The sequence below is a fragment of the Ylistrum balloti genome, unplaced genomic scaffold, assembly GCF_031769215.1.
Source record: "Ylistrum balloti isolate Yb309-2 unplaced genomic scaffold, AGI_CSIRO_Ybal_v1 Utg370132, whole genome shotgun sequence".
Lineage (NCBI taxonomy): Eukaryota > Metazoa > Mollusca > Bivalvia > Pectinida > Pectinidae > Ylistrum > Ylistrum balloti.
In genome coordinates this window covers 110,739-136,026 of record NW_026782143.1, presented here as the reverse complement: position 1 = coordinate 136,026, position 25,288 = coordinate 110,739, and the positions used below count along the sequence as shown (strand labels likewise).

The 25,288-nt window shown below is 35.6% G+C and overlaps 1 protein-coding gene across 1 annotated transcript; it reads right to left on the bottom strand.

Annotated features, from left to right (window-relative positions):
* Positions 1–1,313: 1,313 nt before the first annotated feature.
* Positions 1,314–23,887, bottom strand: LOC132550596 (uncharacterized). The gene is made up of 3 exons (XM_060214686.1): positions 23,821–23,887; positions 19,364–19,454; positions 1,314–1,612 (listed from the first exon to the last, which is right to left on the bottom strand). The coding sequence occupies exons 1-3, from the start codon at positions 23,851–23,853 to the stop codon at positions 1,314–1,316; spliced, it is 423 nt and encodes a 140-aa protein (XP_060070669.1). The 5' UTR covers positions 23,854–23,887.
* Between the last annotated feature and the right edge of the window lie 1,401 nt (positions 23,888–25,288).

Genomic DNA, 25,288 nt, shown 5'->3' with positions numbered 1-25,288 from the left:
CGATTTGAAAAATCGCGGCATTATTTACGCAGAAAATTGCCGCTAGAGGGCTCTAACTCTTTTCGATATTTCAGTCAATGAGAAGGCCAGGATCGGTAAATTTTGTCTGAAAGGCCGTCGCAATAGGCTATGCGTACTGAGTATGTTTAGCCTAAAAATGGCTTGGATCACCTTTAAATCATACTATATCAAAGAAAATCTCTCGATGCAAAGACTTGTTAGCATGTTTTGTCAGTATTGAAACACACCAACTGTATACATTTCTACATGAAACTTCGATTTTTTTTCATCCATACAATAAATATTAGTTTTATACCCGTCTAAAGGTACCAGTTACTCGCTCCAGTTCATTTGTTTACAAGCAGCATCTTTATAAAGATACCTGACCTTAAAATACTTGTTTGCTCTATAATAAGTTTGACTGTAAGTGTGTATACTTCAGTAGTGATAAGGAGATGGAGTATTCTCCATGTTGTTACACCTCAAGTCCGAGTACTGTTAAGACACATCAAACATTCTCCGGATACAACAGGGATTAAATCCTAACCCAACGATCAATATGTTTTGACATTAAATGCTTTTGAAATCAAATAAACGTCTGTATGACAGACATGTTTAGTTTGATATATCAACTTGAATAAATTGCGATATTTATAAAAGAATTGAATGTGACAACATTATGGTTTTCAATCGTTTTACAAACATGTGTTGGCACCAAACTAAATACCTAGTATATAAAGATAGACTTCCAATGAATTGTCTACTGTTTAAATACAGCCAATCCTCGATATAACATCTGTGTTAGACGTCCTGGTCGTCGCCGTCATAAGGCCCATTTTCCATTATTCTCCTGTATTATCCTCCGATATATCGTGAAAACGCTGCAGTTTCACTAATTCGTAATACACTGTCATTTTGTACACATTTATTTTTTCCATTGCTTACGTTTTAAACAATCATTAATGCAATGGTTTGGCTTGCAATCATTCAAATATAATAAAACAATATTAATTATCTGAAATTTTTTAACACGGCTTACTTTGTTTAAATTAATACAAAACTGATATATAAATATATACATGGAAATAAGCAATTATTCTCCATAATCTTTGATATAAAAAAAAATATCGTTCCACTTCAAATTTCAGTGACAATCTTCAAAGTTTAAAATACATGCACATATTTTTTCTAATATCGAGGAGGATTCAGGGTGGACTTTGTAGCGGAGAGAATATATAGGATGACGTTGTAAAATGAAAATTACCTACAGGTTATTCTATGTTAACAGGTGATTTCCTTTTTCTGCTTTTAAATTAGATGAAGGCGGAACACGTTACCTTGACAACCAGCACTCGTTCCATGGATCGTTCCAAGACGGCTTTTGCGATGGGAGACTGGAAGTACGCCTGGGCGTACTTATCTTGTTCTGCATTGTACGGCGGGATGATCGGTCGTTTCCTGGAAGTGTGGAACATGAACGTGCTGACGGCGTCATTAACAAATCCTTTTTCAAGCTTTTTCTGGACATCGATGGCCGGGAGAGGTTTGATTGAGGTGGGTACCTTATCCTTGTGCCACAACGGACTGCCATATGTCACCCAAGACATCTTCTCTGTAACACAAATAATATCAGTGTATATAGCTTTATACTACAAGCATGCTGATATGTCCATAGAAACAGATTATTATCCTTCACGTCTCTAGGTCTTTCGTTGTAATTGCATAGAATTCTTCATCCTACAGAACAATTATTAATCTTTCCTGCGACAGAACACGAAATACGAGCTACAACTTTCTTTTTAAGTGTGAAAGATGGAAGTTTCAAAGTTGTAAATGTAGGAATAACTGGTAATACCTGTAGTTAAAGAACAGTTGATATGTCATGTTCTGTTAGAATGAAACAGAAAACTAGTTTGCTCTTAATATGCATCCTCGATATTTCAACGGTTACGTTTACTGTCTGGTCTGTAGAATGTGAAAGTGATCGTAATCCCCGGAGTATCGAAGAAGCTTGATATGACAAATCCTTAAATTCTAACATAATTTGGTAACAGAATATCATCATAAGAATAGTATCCTACTTATTGACCTTTAAACCCAAAGACAGCGTCAATCTAAAATTAAATTTCATGGTTATAAAATGGTCGGAAACAGATAAAAACAAAAAAGTTTTTTTTTTTTTTTATCATACAAGTTCGATATACAAAGATATGTTGCACAAACCAGTAAAAGCTAGCCGGTGATTTAAAAACGGAAATAGATAGATATCACTTCATTTTTTCATATCACTTATTCACGCAGTATGAATATTTTCGACACTTTAGATATTTACGTGTTGTGCAATTATGATATAATAATGAAATTAATTAAATTGTAAGTTATAGAACGTCAGGATTGAATCTAGATTTAACCGCACAGAATGCCGTGTAACTAGATTTGTTTTCTGTTCTGTTACCACTGAATGCTTAGGTCGCTAAAATAAAAACACTGCCAAAATTAAATCAATATTAATATGTAACATGACCGATATGAAAATATACAGAACGTATTTTCCTCTCAAACCGATATAAATGGCAGACATTGAATACTTTACCTGGATTTGTTGCTTTTTTCGTCATCATCGAACTGTTTTACACGCCAGTGCTACCCTTGATTTCTCATATTAAGCATGGAAGTAAGGTAGAAGTATGTATTTATAGAGTCGGAAGGCGAGAAACACCGGCACGCGTGTACAACAGTGGGGATAGAGGCGCGTATATTAACAGACTCTCCACTAATCCTACATTATCGTTAATCACACTTATACACCATATCGCCATTTCGTTCTTATCTATCTCATTGTTTGATAACAGGTAAACACATTAGGACATCATATTCGGTCCTCTGGGATATAAGCTTCAGTTGGAGGTGTATTTCATTCATGTGCGACCAATGCTACGTATTTTTGTAAGCGTGATATATTGATCTCAAAGTTGATAACGTCTGTATATGTATTACGACACTGTCGGGCAGACTAGACATTACAACTGATCTTTGAATATTCTGAATCGTTAAAAAACCATTATCACATGGAAAAAAATCTCAGTTCACTGGACCAATTGCGTCCAACTGCTTTTATTTCCTGTTTGGTAATACATCTTGTAAAAGGGTGATAATAGATATTCCCTCATCTCCACAAATTACAAAGATGTCTTATGTACATCTTTAGAGTGTCACAATTAGGAAACAGGTGTCACTAAAAACAAATCAATCATCAGGTAGTAAGGAGACACAAAAAATAAGTAATTAAAAAAATCTCAGGTGACACAAAAACTAACAGCAGGAACTGATGTGACTCAAAGACAGTTGGAACACTAAGACATTAGAAATAGGAGAGACAAGAAGTTAGTAGAAACTGACGAAACAGGAAAACAGTAGGAACGGACGAAACACAAAGTCAGTAGCAACTGAAGAGATACAAAGTCCTTATGAACTGTTGAGAAACGGACACAGTTGGAACTGACGAGACACGAAATCTTTAGTAACTGTTAAAACAAGAAAAAAGCTGGAACTGGACAAGACACGAAGACAGTAGGAATTAACAAGACACGGAGACATTAAAAACTGACAAGACACGAAGACAGTAGGAATTGACATGACACCAAAACAGTAGGAATTGACAAGACACAAAGACATTAAAGACTGACAAGACACGAATACGGTAGGAATTGTCAAGATACGTAGACAGTAGGAATTGACAAGACACAAAGACAACAGATATTGACAAGACACGAAGACAGTAGAAATTGACAAGACATGAAGATAGTAGGAATTGACAATACAAGAAGACAGTATGAAATGACAAGACACGAAGACAGTATGAATTGACAAGACTTGAAGACAACAGGAATTGACCAGACACGAAAACAGTAGGAATTGACATGACACCAAAACAGTAGTAATTGACAAGACACGAAGACATTAAAAACTGACAAGACACGAATACAGTAGGAATTGACAAGACACGAAGAAAATAAGAATTGACAAGACACGAAGACAGTAGGAATTGACAAAACATGAAGATAGTAGGAATTGACAATACAAGAAGACAGTAGGAAATGACAAGACACGAAGACATTAAAAACTGACAAGAAACGAAGACAGTAGGTATTGTCAAGACACGAAGACAGTAGTAATTGATAAGACACCAAGACAGTAGGAAATGACAAGACACGAATACAGTAGGAATTGACAAGACACGAAGACAGTAGGAATTGATGAGACACGAAGACAGTAGGAATTGACAAAACACGAAGACAGTAGAAATTGACAAAACATGAAGATAGTAGGAATTGACAATACAAGAAGACAGTAGGAAATGACAAGACACGAAGACAGTATGAATTGACAAGACATAAAGACAATAGGAATTGACAAGACACGAAGACAGCAGGAAATAACAAAACACGAAGACATTAAAAACTGACAAGAAACGAAGACAGTAGATATTGTCAAGACAGGAAGACAGTAGGAATGGACAAGACACGAAGACAATAGGAGTTGAAAAGACACGAAGAAAATAGGAATTAATAAGACACGAAGACCGTAGGAATTGACAAGACACGAAGAAATCAAAAACTGACAAGACACGAAGACAGTAGGTAATGTCAAGACACGAAGACAGTAGGAATTGACATGACACGAGGACAGTAGGAATTGACAAGACACGGAGACATTAAAAACTGACAAGACACGAAGACAGTAGGAATTGACAAGACACGAAGACAGTAGGTATTGTCAAGACACGAAGACAGTAGGAATTGACATGACACGAAGACAATAGGAATTGACAAGACACGGAGACATTAAAAACTGACAAGACACGAAGACAGTAGGAATTGACATGACACCAAAACAGTAGGAATTGACAAGACACAAAGACAACAGATATTGACAAGACACGAAGACAGTAGGAATTGACAAGACACGAAGACAGTAGGAATTGACAAGACGCGAAGACAACAGATATTGACAAGACACAAAGACAGTAGAAATTGACAAGACATGAAGATAGTAGGAATTGACAATACAAGAAGACAGTATGAAATGACAAGACACGAAGACAGTATGAATTGACAAGACTTGAAGACAATAGGAATTGAAAAGACACGAAGACAGCAGGTATTGTAAAGACACGAAGACAGTAGGAATTGACATGCCACGAAGACAATAGGAATTGACAAGACACGGAGACAATAGGAATTGACAAGACACGAAGACAGTAGGAAATAACAAAACACGAAGACATTAAAAACTGACAAGAAACGAAGACAAGACACGAAGACATAGATATTGTCAAGACAGGAAGACAATAGGAATTGACAAGACACGAAGACAGTAAGAATTGACAAGACACGAAGACATTAAAAACTGACAAGACACGAAGACAGTATGAATTGACAAGACTTGAAGACAATAGGAATTGAAAAGACACGAAGACAGCAGGTATTGTAAAGACACGAAGACAGTAGGAATTGACATGACACGAAGACAATAGGAATTGACAAGACACGGAGACAATAGGAATTGACAAGACACGAAGACAGTAGGAAATAACAAAACACGAAGACATTAAAAACTGACAAGAAACGAAGACAGTAGATATTGTCAAGACAGGAAGACAATAGGAATTGACAAGACACGAAGACAGTAAGAATTGACAAGACACGAAGACATTAAAAACTGACAAGACACGAAGACAGTAGGTAATGTCAACACACGAAGACAGTAGGAATTGACATGACACGAGGACAGTAGGAATTGACAAGACACGGAGACATTAAAAACTGACAAGACACGAAGACAGTATGAATTGCCAAGACTTGAAGATAATAGAAATTGACAAGACACGAAGACAGTAGGAATTGATAAGACATGAAGACAGTAGGAAATGACAAGACACGAAGACAGTATGAATTGACAAGACACGACGACAATAGGTATTGTCAAGACACGAAGACAGTAGTAATTGATAAGACACCAAGACAGTAGGAAATGACAAGACACGAATACAGTAGGAATTGACAAGACACGAAGACAGTAGGAATTGATGAGACACGAAGACAGTAGGAATTAACAAAACACGAAGACAGTAGAAATTGACAAAACCTGAAGATAGTAGGAATTGACAATACAAGAAGACAGTAGTAAATGACAAGACACGAAGACAGTATGAATTGACAAGACACGAAGACAATAGGAATTGACAAGACACGAAGACAGTAGGAAATAACAAAACACGAAGACATTAAAAACTGACAAGAAACGAATACGGAAGGAATTGTCAAGATACGTAGACAGTAGGAATTGACAAGACACGAAGACAACAGATATTGACAAGACACGAAGACAGTAGAAATTGACAAGACAGGAAGACAGTAGGAATTGACAAGACACGAAGACAGTAAGAATTGACAAGATACGAAGAAAATAGGAATTAACAAGACACGAAGACAGTAGGAATTGACAAGACACGAAGACATTAAAAACTGACAAGACACGAAGACAGTAGGTAATGTCAACACACGAAGACAGTAGGAATTGACATGACACGAGGACAGTAGGAATTGACAAGACACGGAGACATTAAAAACTGACAAGACACGAAGACAGTAGGAATCGACATGACACCAAAACAGTAGGAATTGACAAGACACAAAGACATTAAAGACTGACAAGACACGAATACGGAAGGAATTGTCAAGATACGTAGACAGTAGGAATTGACAAGACACGAAGACAACAGATATTGACAAGACACGAAGACAGTAGAAATTGACAAGACATGAGGATAGTAGGAATTGACAATACAAGAAGACAGCATGAAATGACAAGACACGAAGACAGTAGGTATTGTCAAGACACGAAGACAATAGGAATTGACAAGACAAGGAGATATTAAAAACTGACAAGACACGAAGACAGTATGAATTGACAAGACTTGAAGACAATAGGTATTGTCAAGACACGAAGACAGTAGTAATTGATAAGACACCAAGACAGTAGGAAATGACTAGACACGAAGACAGTAGGAATTGATGAGACACGAAGACAGTAGGAATTAACAAAACACGAAGACAGTAGAAATTGACAAAACATGAAGACAGTAGGAAATAACAAAACACGAAGACAGTAGGAAATGACAAATCACGAATACAGTAGGAATTGACAAGACACGAAGACAGTAGGAAATAACAAAACACGAAGACAGTATGAATTGCCAAGACTTGAAGACAATAGAAATTGACAAGACACGAATACAGTAAGAATTGACAAGACACGAAGACAGTAGGAATTGACAAAACATGAAGATAGTAGGAATTGACAATACAAGAAGACAGTAGGAAATGACAAGACACGAAGACATTAAAAACTGACAAGAAACGAAGACAGTAGGTATTGTCAAGACACGAAGACAGTAGTAATTTATAAGACACCAAGACAGTAGGAAATGACAAGACACGAATACAGTAGGAATTGACAAGACACGAAGACAGTAGGAATTGATGAGACACGAAGACAGTAGGAATTGACAAAACACGAAGACAGTAGAAATTGACAAAACATGAAGATAGCAGGAATTGACAATACAAGAAGACAGTAGGAAATGACAAGACACGAAGACAGTATGAATTGACAAGACATGAAGACAATAGGAATTGACAAGACACGAAGACAGCAGGAAATAACAAAACACGAAGACATTAAAAACTGACAAGAAACGAAGACAGTAGATATTGTCAAGACAGGAAGACAGTAGGAATTGACAAGACACGAAGACAATAGGAATTGAAAAGACACGAAGAAAATAGGAATTAATAAGACACGAAGACCGTAGGAATTGACAAGACACGAAGAAATAAAAACTGACAAGACACGAAGACAGTAGGTAATGTCAAGACACGAAGACAGTAGGAATTGACATGACACGAGGACAGTAGGAATTGACAAGACACGGAGACATTAAAAACTGACAAGACACGAAGACAGTAGGAATTGACAAGACACGAAGACAGTAGGTATTGTCAAGACACGAAGACAGTAGGAATTGACATGACACGAAGACAATAGGAATTGACAAGACACGGAGACATTAAAAACTGACAAGACACGAAGACAGTATGAATTGACATGACACCAAAACAGTAGGAATTGACAAGACACAAAGACATTAAAGACTGACAAGACACGAATACGGTAGGAATTGTCAAGATACGTAGACAGTAGGAATTGACAAGACGCGAAGACAGTAGGAATTGACATGACACGAAGACAATAGGAATTGACAAGACACGGAGACATTAAAAACTGACAAGACACGAAGACAGTAGGAATTGACATGACACCAAAACAGTAGGAATTGACAAGACATAAAGACACTGAAGACTGACAAGACACGAATACGGTAGGAATTGTCAAGATACGTAGACAGTAGGAATTGACAAGACGCGAAGACAACAGATATTGACAAGACACAAAGACAGTAGAAATTGACAAGACATGAAGATAGTAGGAATTGACAATACAAGAACACAGTATGAAATGACAAGACACGAAGACAGTATGAATTGAAAAGACTTGAAGACAATAGGAATTGATAAGACACGATGACAGTAGGTATTGTAAAGACACGAAGACAGTAGGAATTGACATGACACGAAGACAATATGAATTGACAAGACACGAAGACAGTAGGAATTGTCATGACACCAAAACAGTAGTTATTGACAAGACACGAAGACATTAAAAACTGACAAGACACGAAGACAGTAGGTAATGTCAACACACGAAGACAGTAGGAATTGACATGACACGAGGACAGTAGGAATTGACAAGACACGAAGACAATAGGAATTGACAAGACACGAAGACAGTAGGAAATAACAAAACACGAAGACATTAAAAACTGACAAGAAACGAAGAAAATAGGAATTTACAAGACACGAAGACATTAAAAACTGACAAGACACGAAGACAGTAGGTAATGTCAACACACGAAGACAGTAGGAATTGACATGACTCGAGGACAGTAGGAATTGACAAGACACGGAGACATTAAAAACTGACAAGACACGAAGAAAGTAGGAATTGACATGACACCAAAACAGTAGGAATTGACATGACACAAAGACATTGAAGACTGACAAGACACGAATACGGTAGGAATTGTCAAGAAACATAGACAGTAGGAATTGACAAGACACGAAGACAACAGATATTGACAAGACACGAAGACAGTAGAAATTGACAAGACATGAAGACAGTAGGAATTGAGATGACACGAAGACAATAGGAATTGACAAGACACGGAGACATTAAAAACTGACAAGACTCGAATACGGTAGGAATTGTCAAGATACGTAGACAGTAGGAATTGACATGACACCAAAACAGTAGGAATTGACAAGACACAAAGACATTAAAGACTGACAAGACTCGAATACGGTAGGAATTGTCAAGATACGTAGACAGTAGGAATTGACAAGACACGAAGACAACAGATATTGACAAGACACAAAGACAGTAGAAATTGACAAGACATGAAGACAATAGGAATTGAGATGACACGAAGACATTAAAAACTGACAAGACACGAAGACAGTAGGTATTGTCAAGACACCAAAACAGTAGTTATTGACAAGACACGAAGACATTAAAAACTGACAAGACACGAAGATAGTAGGTATTGTCAAGACACGAATACAGTAGGAATTGATAAGACACGAAGATAGTAGGAAATGACAAGACACGAAGACAGTATGAATTGACAAGACACGAAGACAATAAGAATTGACAAGACAGGAAGACAGTAGGAATTGACAAAAAACATGAAGATAGTAGGAATTGACAATACAAGACTGACAAGAAACGAAGACAGTAGGTATTGTCAAGACACGAAGACAGTAGTAATTGATAAGACACAAAGACAGTAGGAAATGACAAGACACGAATACAGTAGGAATTGACAAGACACCAAGACAGTAGGAAATGACAAGACACGAATACAGTAGGAATTGACTAGACACCAAGACAGTAGGAATTGATGAGACACGAAGACAGTAGGAATTAACAAAACACGAAGACAGTAGAAATTGACAAAACATGAAGATAGTAGGAATTGACAATACGAGAAGACAGTAGGAAATGACAAGACACGAAGACAGTATGAATTGACTAGACACGAAGACAATAAGAATTGACAAGACACGAAGACAGTAGGAATTTACAACACAGGAAGACAATAGGAATTAACAAAACACGAAGATATTAAAAACTGACAAGAAACGAAGACAGTAGATATTGTCAAGACACGAAAACATTAAAAACTGACAAGACACGAAGACAGTAGGTATTGTCAAGACACGAAGACAGTAGGAATTGATAAGACACGAATACAGAAGGAATTGACAAGACACGAAGACAGTAGGAATTGATGAGACACGAAGACAGTAGGAATTGACAAAACACGAAGACAGTAGAAATTGACAAAACATGAAGATAGTAGGAATTGACAATACAAGAAGACAGTAGGAATTGACAAGACACGAAGACAGTATGAATTGACAAGACACGAAGACAATAGGAATTGACAAGACACGAAGACAGTAGGAATTGACAACACAGGAAGACAGTAGGAATTAACAAAACACGAAGACATTAAAATCTGACAAGAAACGAAGACAGTAGATATTGTCAAGACACGAAGACATTAAAAACTGACAAGACACGAAGACAGTAGGTATTGTCAAGACACGAAGTCAGTAGGAATTGATAAGACACGAATACAGTAGGAATTGACTAGACACGAAGACAGTAGGAATTGATGAGACACAAAGACAGTAGGAATTGACAAAACACGAACACATTAGAAATTGACAAAACATGAAGATAGTAGGAATTGACAATACAAGAAAACAGTAGGAAATGACAAGACACGAAGACAGTATGAATTGACAAGACACGAAGACAGTAGGAATTAACAAAACACGGAGACATTAAAAACTGACAAGAAACGAAGACAGTAGATATTGTCAAGACAGGAAGACAATAGGAATTGACAAGACACAAAGACAGTAAGAATTGACAAGACACGAAGAAAATAGGAATTATCAAGACACGAAAACAGTAGGAATTGACAAGACACGAAGACCGTAGGAACTGACAAGACACGAAGACATTAAAAACTGACAAGACACGAAGACAGTAGGTATTGTCAAGACACGAAGACAGTAGGAATTGACAAGACACGAATACAGTAGGAATTGACAAGACACGAAGACATTAAAAACTGACAAGACACGAATACAGTAGTTATTGTCAAGACACGAAGACAGTAGGAACTGACAAGACACGAATACAATAGGAATTGACAAGACACGAAGACAGTAGGAATTGATAAGACACGAATACAGTAGGAATTGACAAGACACGAAGACATTAGAAACTGACAAGACACGAAAACAGTAGGTATTGTCAAGACACGAAGACAGTAGGAATTGATAAGACACGAAGACAGTAGGAATTGACAAGACACGAATACAGTAGGAATTGACAAGTCACGAAGACAGTAGGAATTGATGATACACGAAGACAGTAGGAATTGATAATACACGAAGGCCGTAGGAATTGACAAGACACGAAGAAAATAGGAATTAACAAGACACGAAAACTGTAGGAATTGACAAGACACGAAGACCGTAGGAACTGACAAGACACGAAGACATTAAAAACTGACAAGACACGAAGACAGTAGGAATTAACAAAACACGGAGACATTAAAAACTGACAAGAAACGAAGACAGTAGATATTGTCAAGACAGGAAGACAATAGGAATTGACAAGACACAAAGACAGTAAGAATTGACAAGACACGAAGAAAATAGGAATTAACAAGACACGAAAACAGTAGGAATTGACAAGACACGAAGACAGTAGGAACTGACAAGACACGAAGACATTAAAAACTGACAAGACACGAAGACAGTAGGTATTGTCAAGACACGAAGACAGTAGGAATTGACAAGACACGAATACAGTAGGAATTGACAAGACACGAAGACATTAAAAACTGACAAGACACGAATACAGTAGTTATTGTCAAGACACGAAGACAGTAGGAACTGACAAGACACGAATACAATAGGAATTGACAAGACACGAAGACAGTAGGAATTGATAAGACACGAATACAGTAGGAATTGACAAGACACGAAGACATTAGAAACTGACAAGACACGAAAACAGTAGGTATTGTCAAGACACGAAGACAGTAGGAATTGATAAGACACGAAGACAGTAGGAATTGACAAGACACGAATACAGTAGGAATTGACAAGTCACGAAGACAGTAGGAATTGATGATACACGAAGACAGTAGGAATTGATAATACACGAAGGCCGTAGGAATTGACAAGACACGAAGAAAATCGGAATCAACAAGACACGAAAACAGTAGGAATTGACAAGACACGAAGACCGTAGGAACTGACAAGACACGAAGACATTAAAAACTGACAAGACACGAAGACAGTAGGTATTGTCAAGACACGAAGACAGTAGGAATTGACAAGACACGAATACAGTAGGAATTGACAAGACACGAAGACATTAAAAACTGACAAGACACGAATACAGTAGTTATTGTCAAGACACGAAGACAGTAGGAACTGACAAGACACGAATACAATAGGAATTGACAAGACACGAAGACAGTAGGAATTGATAAGACACGAATACAGAATTGACAAGACACGAAGACATTAGAAACTGACAAGACACGAAAACAGTAGGTATTGTCAAGACACGAAGACAGTAGGAATTGATAAGACACGAAGACAGTAGGAATTGACAAGACACGAATACAGTAGGAATTGACAAGTCACGAAGACAGTAGGAATTGATGATACACGAAGACAGTAGGAATTGATAATACACGAAGGCCGTAGGAATTGACAAGACACGAAGACATTAAAAACTGACAATACACGAAGACAGTAGGTATTGTCAAGACACGAAGACAGTAGGAATTGACATGACACCAAAACAGTAGGAATTGACAAGACACAAAGACATTAAAGACTGACAAGACACGAAGACAGTAGGTATTGTCAAGACACGTAGACAGTAGGAATTGACAAGACTCGAATACAGTAGGAATTGACAAGACACGAAGACAATAGGAATTGATGAGACCAGAAGAACTCTAATATAACTGTGGAGAATCACAAAAATAAAAAAAAATTAACAATAGGAAAATAGACATCATTACGGCAGAATATAAGATAAAGGGAAGTGAGGATACACTGTGTGATACCGTATAAATATCAGTTATTTAAGGTAGTATTGATCCTGTATTGTATGTTCAATTTAGAATCATGATCTGTAGCTTAATTAAAGAAATGCGTGAAGCTCACGCCGAAATTCCATTCGCCAGGTGATGTTGTCCAGTTTGTTACAATGCGACGTTACTGAAATGACCCTTAACTTACTCTCTAGCGGGATCTTGATCCCGTAAACAAGAATACTGTTTCAGACCTAATGGAGAATCCCAAAATCAGGTTTAGTCATGTACCTATCACTAATGTAATACAGATAGTGATTAATTCTGCCACTTTTAATGTGCCATAAATATCAAGGAAATTAATTAAAAAGGAATTTTATAAGACAATGTAATAATGTAACCCACAATTTCGTTAGAAAATGAGTATTCATGTATTCAAACTTTAAAATATGGAATTAAAATGTTACCAAAACAGTTCACATGCGCATAAATCACATATACTCATTCAAACATAAACACGTCAACATCGTACATGTAAACATCCCACACGTTGATATTCTACAGGTAAACATTTTACATGTAAACATCCTACACTTCATATTCTGCAGGTAAACACTTTAACAGATTAACATCCTACACGTCAATATTCTACACGTAAACAGTTCACACTTAAACATCCTACACGTTAATATTTTACAGGTAAACATTTTACAGGTAAATATCCAACGCTTAAATATTCTACAGGTAAACATTTTACAGGTAAACATCCTACGCTTTAATATTCTACAGGTAAACATTTTACAGGTAAACATCCTACGCTTTAATATTCTACAGGTAAACATTTTACATGTAAACATCCTACACGTAAATATATCACACATAAACATTTTTCACATTACACAAGTAACATTTTACACGTAAACATTATACAGTTATACATTCCATACTTAAACGTCGTACACGTAAACATTATATATTTCAAATTCTGCACGTAAACAATCTACTCTTTTACATCCTACATGTACAAATTCTACTCTACACGTAAACATTCTACTCTGCACGTAAACAATCTACTCTTTTACATCCTACATGTAAACATTCTACTCTGCACGTAAACATTCTACTCGTTTACATCCTATATGTAAACATTCTACTCTACACGTAAACATTCTACTCGTTTACATCCTATATGTAAACATTCTACTCTACACGTAAACATTCTACTCGTTTACATCCTATATGTAAACATTCTACTCTACACGTAAACATTCTACTTGTTTACATCCTACATGTACAAATTCTACTCTACACGTAAACATTCTACTCGGTTACATCCTAAATGTACAAATTCTACTCTACACGTAAACATTCTACTTGTTTACATCCTACATGTACAAATTCTACTCTACACGTAAACATTCTACTCGTTTACATCCTACGTGTACACATTCTACTCTACACGTAAACAATCTACTCGTTTACATCCTACATGTAAACATTCTACTCTGCACGTAAACATTCTACTCGTTTACATCCTACATGTACAAATTCTACTTTACACGTAAACATTCTACTCGTTTACATCATACATGTACGCATTCTACTCTTCACGTAAACATTCTACTCTGCACGTAAACATTCTACTCGTTTACATCCTACATGTACAAATTCTACTCTACACTTAAACATTCTACTCGTTTACATCCTACATGTAAACATTCTTCTCGGTTACATCCTACATGTAAACATTCTACTCTTCACGAAAACATTCTACTCGTTTACATCCTACATGTAAACATTCTACTCTACACGTAAACATTCTTCTCGTGTACATCCTACACGTAAACATTCTACTCGTTTACATTCTACATGTAAACATTCTACTCTTCATGTAAACATTCTACTCGTTTACATCCTACATGTAAACATTCTACTCTACACGTAAACATTCTTCTCGTGTACATCCTACATGTAAACATTCTACTCGTTTACATCCTACATGTAAACATTCTACTCTTCATGTAAACATTCTTCTCGTGTACATCCTACATGTAAACATTCTACTCGTTTACATTCTACATGTAAACATTCTACTCTACATGTAAACATTCTACTCTTCACGTAAACATTCTACTCGTTTACATCCTACATGTAAACATTCTACTCGTTTACATTCTACATGTAAACATTCTTCTCGTTTACATCCTACATGTAAACATTCTACTCTTCACGTAAACATTCTTCTCTTTTACATCCTACATGTAAACATTCTACTCGTTTACATTCTACATGTAAACATTCTTCTCGTTTACATCCTCCGTGTACGCATTCTACTCTACACGTAAACAATCTACTCTACACGTAAACATTCTACTTCTTTACATCCTACATGTACACTTTCTACTCTACACGTAAACATTCTACTCGTTTACATCCTACATGTACAAATTCTACTCTACACGTAACATTCTACTCGTTTACATCCTACGTGTACGCATTCTACTCTACACGTAAACATTCTACTCTACACGTAAACATTCTACTCGTTTACATCCTACATGTACAAATTCTACTCTACACGTAAACATTCTACTCGTTTACATCCTACGTGTACAAATTCTACTCTACACGTAAACAATCTACTCTACACGTAAACATTCTACTTCTTTACATCCTACATGTACACTTTCTACTCTACACGTAAACATTCTACTTGTTTACATCCTACATATACACTTTCTACTCTACCCGTAAACATTTTTTAAGATTAAGAAAAAACGAGGTACATGCTAATTCTACTCATAAATATTTTGCACGTTAACATTCACAGCTAAGTATTTTACATAAAAATACTCTACACAAAAATATACAATTACGTATGAATATTGTTGGCGTAAACATTCTTCACGAAAACGTTTTACACGTTTCGGTATATTTTACATCACACACATATACACACATGATTGCATATCATAAATGTGCTTTCATAAATGAGCATTTGACGAAAGTGTAATTCTTAGGATTTTTTGGTAAAGCGAACCCATGAGTGTTTAAGAATATTATATTTACATGTAGTTACCGGGAGTGTTGAATATCACATGTACATGTAGTTACCGGGAGTGTTGAATATCACATTTACATGTAGTTAACGGGAGTGTTGAATATCCCATTTACATGTAGTTACCGGGAGTGTTGAATATCACATTTACATGTGGTTACCGGGAGTGTTGAATATTCCATTTACATGTAGTTACCGGGAGTGTTGAATATTACATTTACATGTAGTTACCGGGAGTGTTGAATATTCCATTTACATGTAGTTACCGGGAGTGTTGAATATCACATTTACATGTAGTTACCGGGAGTGTTGAATATCCCATTTACATGTAGTTACCGGGAGTGTTGAATATTACATTTACATGTAGTTACCGGGAGTGTTGAATATTCCATTTACATGTAGTTACCGGGAGTGTTGAATATTCCATTTACATGTAGTTACCGGGAGTGTTGAATATCACATTTACATGTAGTTACCGGGAGTGTTGAATATCCCATTCACATGTAGTTACCGGGAGTGTTGAATATTACATTTACATGTAGTTACCGGGAGTGTTAAATATCCCATTTACATGTAGTTACCGGGAGTGTTGAATATTACATTTACATGTAGTTACCGGGAGTGTTAAATATCCCATTTACATGTAGTTACCGGGAGTGTTGAATATTCCATTTACATGTAGTTACCGGGAGTGTTGAATATCACATTTACATGTAGTTACCGGGAGTGTTGAATATCCCATTTACATGTAGTTACCGGGAGTGTTGAATATTACATTTACATGTAGTTACCGGGAGTGTTGAATATCCCATTTACATGTAGTTACCGGAAGGTTTGGTCCTAAAATAGCGTAAATACATATACAGATATAAGCCAGTAAATACATAAAAAGTTGCTGAAATTGAAACACAAATGCAACATATTTTCTTCCTTTTTAAACTTTAAAAGATCGATTTTATTTTCACGAGGTACATTCTTTTAATACCGTTTGGTACATACTCCGGGACAGGGTTATACTTCAACTTCTTATCACACCACAGTTATTAATGAACGGCCAGATTTTTTATATTCCTGGGGCGTATTTACATTCAGGAGATTGTAATCGGACCTCCATACAGCTTATTACTGATTTCAAATTCCGACGTGAAATGCATTTTGAATGTTATAATATTGTGACTGAAGTTGTTGAACTTTAAAAACCAATTAATCTAGCATAGCATAATTAATGGATTTTTCATAAAGCAGAATACATTGGAGAAACTATGTGCCATGGATGTCGCTTACATAAAGTCGAGTTCATAGATAATTTCGTCCTTTATTTTTTTCTGTCTTTCCTTTCCGAAATCATTTCTCAGCAGCTATTCTTTGTCTTTTGAAATTATCCTCTACTGCAGTTTAGTCAAGGACATTACTTTTCTGATGAAATTTTAATAACTTATAAGTTCTTTGGACGTCTTCACTTGCTTTTTTCCCAATTGATCAGATTTCAATACCCTGTTATTACGAAAAATGTAAATTTGAGGTAAAAGTTGTACCTATTTAAAATCAAAATCTGTTGTGTTCGATGTAATTGAAAACACGGCTTTGATGTTCGAAATTCCGGCCCAATACCTTGACTATGTAATCGTTTAACGTACAAAATTAGCATGTATTTACTATTAACATGTTTTTAAAATACGAATAAACTGTGAGTTTGATAGTGTAAGATTTTAATGAAATCATGATGTAATTTGTCATTTCAGATAGCCCAACTACCGCACTGTTTAGTGGTTTTAAATGCCTTCATGACAAACCGTGTTATTTAAAGACACATGTAAAATATTCCTACGTAATATATACCTACATAAAGCACATTTTAAAAAGGTTTCCGCCTATTGATATGGCGTAATTTTGGAAAAAACGGACATATCTATTTAATCGAGTTCACCAGAGTTAATCGAATACCTGCTTCCTGAAGCATCTCCCTGTAGCCACATCCCTGACTTTTACTGTAATCCATTTTCAAACGCATTCTGTTTGGATTTACAACTCAGCTCCTCAGCCGACGGAAACGGCAGACATTTTGTATCTAATGAAGTAGTATATGTGTTTGATTGATTGTTTGCAATCTATTGAAAATAACTTGTAAGTGCCATGACTTGTTATCTTGTGATGAAATAATATGAATTAAAGTGTTGTCAAGTTTTATCGCAATGCTGGCCTGGTAAATACGCGTCGATGAGAAGTGTATTTGTCTACAAGAAATGTAAAAAGATGGCAAATGAAACACGTTTAAAAACCTTATGATTATTCCAAAATTATTATGATTGATTTTATTAAGGCTGTCGATGTATTGACATTTTATAATAGACAGTCTGGTGTCAGTCTAAATGTACTTTACCTACACGGAGTTGAACATATCACATATCAACTGTTTAACTGGTTTACTATTGTGTTTTAATTATAATTCAAGTGATTAAAATTAAACATGGTAGATAGGTTCATTAACAAAGCCAATTAAATTGTTCGGATCAGTGCCTCTAACTCGTTCCTTATGAATTGGCTTTAATCCATATCAAACCAATCTGTCATCGATAAAGGAACCCCGATTTACCGCTACACCCTTACAACCGATAAACGATAACGCAATTCAATAAAATATCTTTACAAATTCTGGGTGATAAAATAACTGTTAAGACATTCAAAGATAGTAAATCTTTTACAACAGTATCGACCATTATCTGTAAAATTTATGAATGAAAAAAGAGTGTGAAAGATCGTCACAATCAGACAGATAATTGATGAACAAAAGCAGAACGATACTGGTATCAATCGAAAGCTTTACACTTACCCTTTTTCGGTTTTGATTTCATGTGCACTATTTTGCATGAAATATTCTTTAGATTGTGTCTGGTGGTACATTTGTAGAACGGAGCACGTCCTTGTAAACACCTATAGAGACCTACAGGTGTAGTAGGTATAAATACTGATTACAGGTGTAAACTTACCTGAGCTTGTAGATGACCCGTCAGACCCAGGGCCGTGTTTCTGGCGCGGTTTGTGCGCCTTGGACTGCTCGCTACTACCCGTGACGTCGAGCTGTGGAAAACAAAACTCAGGTCAGCACTGCTCATCAGTTGTCTTAACGAGGGGAAGCAACTCTCTCTTTTGTGGTTGTTTTTCACGACAAAGTTAATGCATGAACACATGTTTACTTAAATGAGAGATTTGTGAAAAACTGCGATATCAGTCCATGCCAATCATTTTCAGAATGATGAAACACACATGTTCTATCGACACACGACAATATTTGATTGGTCGGGAGAATGGCGCAGTGGTTAGCAATCTCGTCTTTCGCTTAGATAACCGAGGATTGAATTGTTCCCCGACATCCGGCCCGAAAAATCGATTCAATTGTTTTCCTTGTGCCTCAAAGAAGAAATGAATATAACATAATATCATAATGTAATGATATGATTAATGCAGTTTTACGTCCGAATTTTCACTTGGTTCAGTTGCTGCAAAAATCAATATAATAAATCGAAAGGAAGTCAAAGACATAAATGCAAGTGGAACTTCAGTTCTTTCCAAAACTATAGGAAAAGATTACAAACTAATCAATACATTTCTGTACATAAACTAATCAACCCTGATTAATAATAATGTCGAAAATGTGAAACATACTTGATCTAAAGATTAAAAAGCAATGATAAAATCATAATACATTTGTAGATTAAAAGGATTCAAGTGATTTTCCTTTGTTTTTTCCAGAAAAGAAAACATCGACATATATAAAAAACATATTTTGATAAAACTTTATTGTCACATAAGGGTGTCAGAACTGGATACACATTTTGTAGATTGGATCTCGACCAATACAGATATTTCAGACTTTGAATAGTTACATCAGTGAAATTTGATATGATTTTGGAACCTTTCCAGTACTTACTGATGTACAACAGTCCTACACTCCAAATTTAAATGTAGGGTAATAATGTGTGGCCGAGAACTGGTAACAATAGTACACATACATAGATTGTTTGATATTCGGGGATCATGTATGTTTTAATGACATGTAACCGTCCTTGATATTCCAAGGGTTACAATCATTTTCGCTCTCTAAGTTAGTAATATACAGACACAAATTTCATATAGAAAGTTTACAAATACACAAAATAAATAAATGAAATCTAAGCAGGGCTTCTTTCATTATCTGGAATTTTAAAAGTTACATGTAAATGTTTAAACCTTCTTTTGTTTTCTTATGGAAAAGTATGTATAAAGTATCACATTTTACAGGAAAACTATTGTCTTTTAAGTAAATACATGTATATATTTTGAATCTAAATATGGGCATGCCGTATGAAAATGTAAATATAAGAAATGAAATTGATAACGATTCCATGTTAAGCCGTTATGAAGGTCTATATGTACTTAAGTGGAGCGTTTATGGAGATTGTGTGTTATTGATTCTAAGTCATTTAGTTTCTTTAGTTATTTAATTATTTGAATTGATATAGAATTGATATAACATCTATACTATCTCCTTTTCCCTTCTTTTCTTTCTATCCTATAATCTCATCTTTTCCTCCATTTGACAAAATGATTTAAACTTACAATTGTACGTCTAAGAATTACATATCTCCATATCTATAGTATAAATATGTGTCACGTGCAGTATGTTAATTACTTGTAATTTCATTTATGGAGAAGAGTTCATAAGTTGCTAGAACTTGTCTCTGATCCATTTATCTTATACTGATAATAAAATATGTTTAAAAAATAAATCAGTCATGTACTACAAAAATAAGTAACCATATGTAAACATATATACCCACGATAGCGTACCTGTAACACTTCTTTTTGACATCAACATTCACAAATCACTCCACGATCCATCACTTCGACCATTTAATCACACTTGTGGACCTTATTTGATATCTATCAGTATGTTTTGTAAAGATGTGTGTTATTCGGCAAAATAAATTAAACGAAAATAAATCCCACAAATTAAGAAAAGTTTATTTTCTCTTGTTTAATCCTTTGTGCTTTCAATGTTACTGGTTCGTTGACCGCCGGGAGATATGTGTTTGTCGTAATTGAAAAATAATCCCTTTCCTGTACAACATTCCGGAATTATTTCTCTTTGTATGACAGTTATCTGATTAACTTGAATATTTTCACAAGATTTTAAATCGTTATTTATTTGATGGTGTAATAGCCTTATACGAAGAATGAAAACTTTTGAAATTGTTTTGCGATAGAAGACGATTTCAATATATCAGTAAATGTGTGTTTTTGTATTTCATTATCAAGCTATGTAGACAATATCTGTAAATGAATCACCAAATCTTCTACCTAATCATTTGTATATAAAGTTATTCATTAAGGAAACCCATGATACCGTATATGTAAAATCCCTTTGTCATGTCTCATCATCACATGAAATGTTAAAGGTAGCATTTACTCTTCAACGAAAAAAGAAACAAGTGTACATTCTCAACCACGCCTAGGATACATACTTTACTGTATCGAAATAAATACAAAACTTAAAAAACAATAATTTCCTAATTGAAATGCCTTCGACAACGAAAAATATCATGTCATTCTCATTAAACTTACAGTATTTGATAGATATCGATTGAAAAAATGAGAGAGAGAACAAATATGTCTAGTCAAAATGACGGATGAACGGACAACACCAAACCAAAATGTATCACTCGCGAATTTCAGCTTCATAGTGTGTGGGGTTAAAATTGAAGACATCTTAGGTATGTAACAAGTATCGGCAAAACTTTACACTGTTATAAATAGAACGTGTTAGATATTCGAGAGTTTTTAAACATGAAAACATTTTTTCAGTTTCTGTTGCTTCCATGAAAGCTTGTGCAGATGACACATTCTTCAGATATTACCCGTTGTTTCAAGAGTATATACTAGTGTTTTACCCGTAACAGAATAAACCCCATAATATACCGAGTAAGTGAGGCTATCTACCTACAGATTCAAGAGTTTCGAGTAAGTGAGGCTATTTACCTACATATTCAAGGGTTTCGAGTAAGCGAGACTATCTACCTACAGATTCAGGAGTTCTGAGTAAGTGAGTCTATCTACCTACAGATTCAAGAGTTCCGAGTAAGTGAGGTTATCTACCTACAGATTCATGAGTTCCGAGTAAGTGAGGCTATCTACCTACAGATTCAGGAGCCCCGATCTTGACATCAGATACTAAATGGGTTTGTACTAAAAAGTTCTAATATAGGTGGCTGTCATAACAAGTCATTTAAACATCGGAACAGACTGATAAAAGATAAAATGTTTGTTTCTATAGAGTCGTAAAAAAACTTTTAAGTTATGAAAATGGGAGCAGAACGGACGATGTTAATGATAAATGAGTTTTTGTCTATATGGCAATGAAAAGTGATATATCAAATTTAATTGAACATATGATCAAATGATTTTATTCTTATTCATCAAAGATATTGTGATAAGTGATAACATTAACAGGCCTGAATGAATATATTTTTTCTTCTTTATTTTTTAAAGACGTTCTTTGGCTTCTAATATCTCAAAGCTACGAGCAGTTCGTAATTATCATATGCAAAAAATACCACACTGGTTCTCGTCAGTCAAGCAGATTCACTGTCGACTGCGAAGATTTCTCTTGCCAATAATGTTAATAGCATAGCCTTGTAACTGATATGGGCCTGTGTAACCAATTTGAGACAATGAAATGGTAAGAGCTAAAGCTATCAACAGTTTGGTTGTTCCGCGTTCAAATCCAGGTAATTGCATTTGTCTCTCCTCATTCCTTGTTTATTGCGACATCCGTGACTAACCATTGCTCTGATAGCTCATTGCTATGTGTATCTTCCCGCGAACGTCTGGATTTATCAAGAAGACGTGTCTCCTTGTAGAAGCCGGTGGCCACATCACTGAAAACCATGCAGGAGACCCATCACACGTTTTACCAAAAGCAATCATTGTAAAGTATCATTCCTAAGGACACCCACAGCACAGGACGGCCCGTGATCTAAACTTCCTTAGAAACAGCAACCGGTCCCGAAACAGTTATTGCCACATTTAAGTTCGAAGTTCAACTAATTCAGCTACCAATGCCTTAAAAAGTGAATAATGAAATCTCATCGAGTTTAGTCATTGGATGGGGGAATGAACGAAAAGAACGAAATTAAACGTTGTAGCCCTCCTCCAACCCCCTCGCCCCCTCCCCCTCCCCTCCCTCAACCCCCATCTCACTTTTAGATAAGAGTATTAATGGTTTTGAATGTTTACAAATCGACCAAGCCTTGTTGAAACATATTAAGATTCTTCCAATGTGCTAACCAATATTTATTCGGCTGAAATCAGATTATGTCTAATACGTACCAACCGTAAATATTATAAAACACACACAGTTTTAAAAAAGTTGCTGAAGAGTTAAAATTATGTTAAAAGAAAACCTTACCTGGTTAGGTTTTCTGCCATGTTTGCTCACCATTCCATCAAATGTGTATACTTTGTATCGTTTGGGACTGATGGGAGGTATCACAGCCGTTCCTCCCAAATTCTGCTCAGATCCTCCATCTTCTGGGGTCGATGTTCGCTTCTTATTCAATTTCCTCACATTTCTCTTAGTGAGTCTATTATCCAAGTTTCCCTGTACAGCTAACATCGTTTTTTTCGAAATTAGTAGGAAATGATCTACCAAAGAAAAAAGGCTACCTTTAAACCATTAAAATATCACGGTACAATATTGTAAACTGGTGTTCACTGCTATAAAAAGGTCTCTGTTAGAATTAAATGTCATTTCTTTGGTGTATCATCTTACAATCTGTTGTTTTATGTTTAAATAATCAGTAAGTATACATCTTAAATAAGGATATACATGGATCAGCTTTCCGGATAGGGTTACCCTCTGAACCACCGAGAGGTATAACGTCCATAGCATTAACATTTGTAAGAGCAGTACCAAGCTGTTTGATTTTAGTTTAAAGAGGTCGACAGTTTTTCTTATCTTTGATTAGTTATGTAGAAAAAATATGATTTTTAACTAATTCACAAATTTATCTCGTGTCGTGTCATTACCTAAAGTTATCTCGATCATGACACAGATTTTTTTCTACAAACGAGAGTTAAAGTTTGAGTCTCAATTCTACTGAAAATTAGATTAATAGATCTCAAACTGAACCCGACTGAAACCCCAGGGATTTGTTATTAAGTGGAGAATAATGTTTTGAATTGAAATATGAAAGTCTTCACGTCGCTAAGTTGATAAGCAAAATGATTGTAATATAGTCCGTTACATTATCATTTTCTACATTTTTTCAGCAGCAGCAGCAGCAGCCCCTTCCACGGACATACTGGGTACTCTCCGCATCATCTTTTTATGAGCCCTATATAAAGAACATCAATAAGAATATATCTGTATATTTGTCAATGAGACAAAACAACATATATGATATATATTTCGTTCACGATCCCAGTATTTATTGATGTGTAAATGAATACAAGTCGAAATGGCGTCAGATAGAAGTACCACTGTTGCTACATCTACGGGTAGCCATAGACAATGACAATACGCATTAGTTGTTTGGTACCAAGTCTTATTAATTAACGCGCTATCTCCACGATCCTCGGGGTCACAAGTCTATACAACTAGGTGTAGAGCACAAGGAGATGTTTATGAGACGGTCGTGTAATGGCGTAACACGAGAAGCCACCTGGGGGAAGGAACGAATGTAAAAGGTCAAACTTTTTTGGAAGTTTTCTACTTTTGTGCCCAACGTGTTCTACCTACATTTGAATAATAATTATTTATATTAGAGATGTACAGATATACCAAATCATGTATTGTCATATACATTGTACAAAAATGTACCTCAAACTACAATGGAATGTGAAATTCCTCATGGTCTCTCATGCGTTTGAAACGC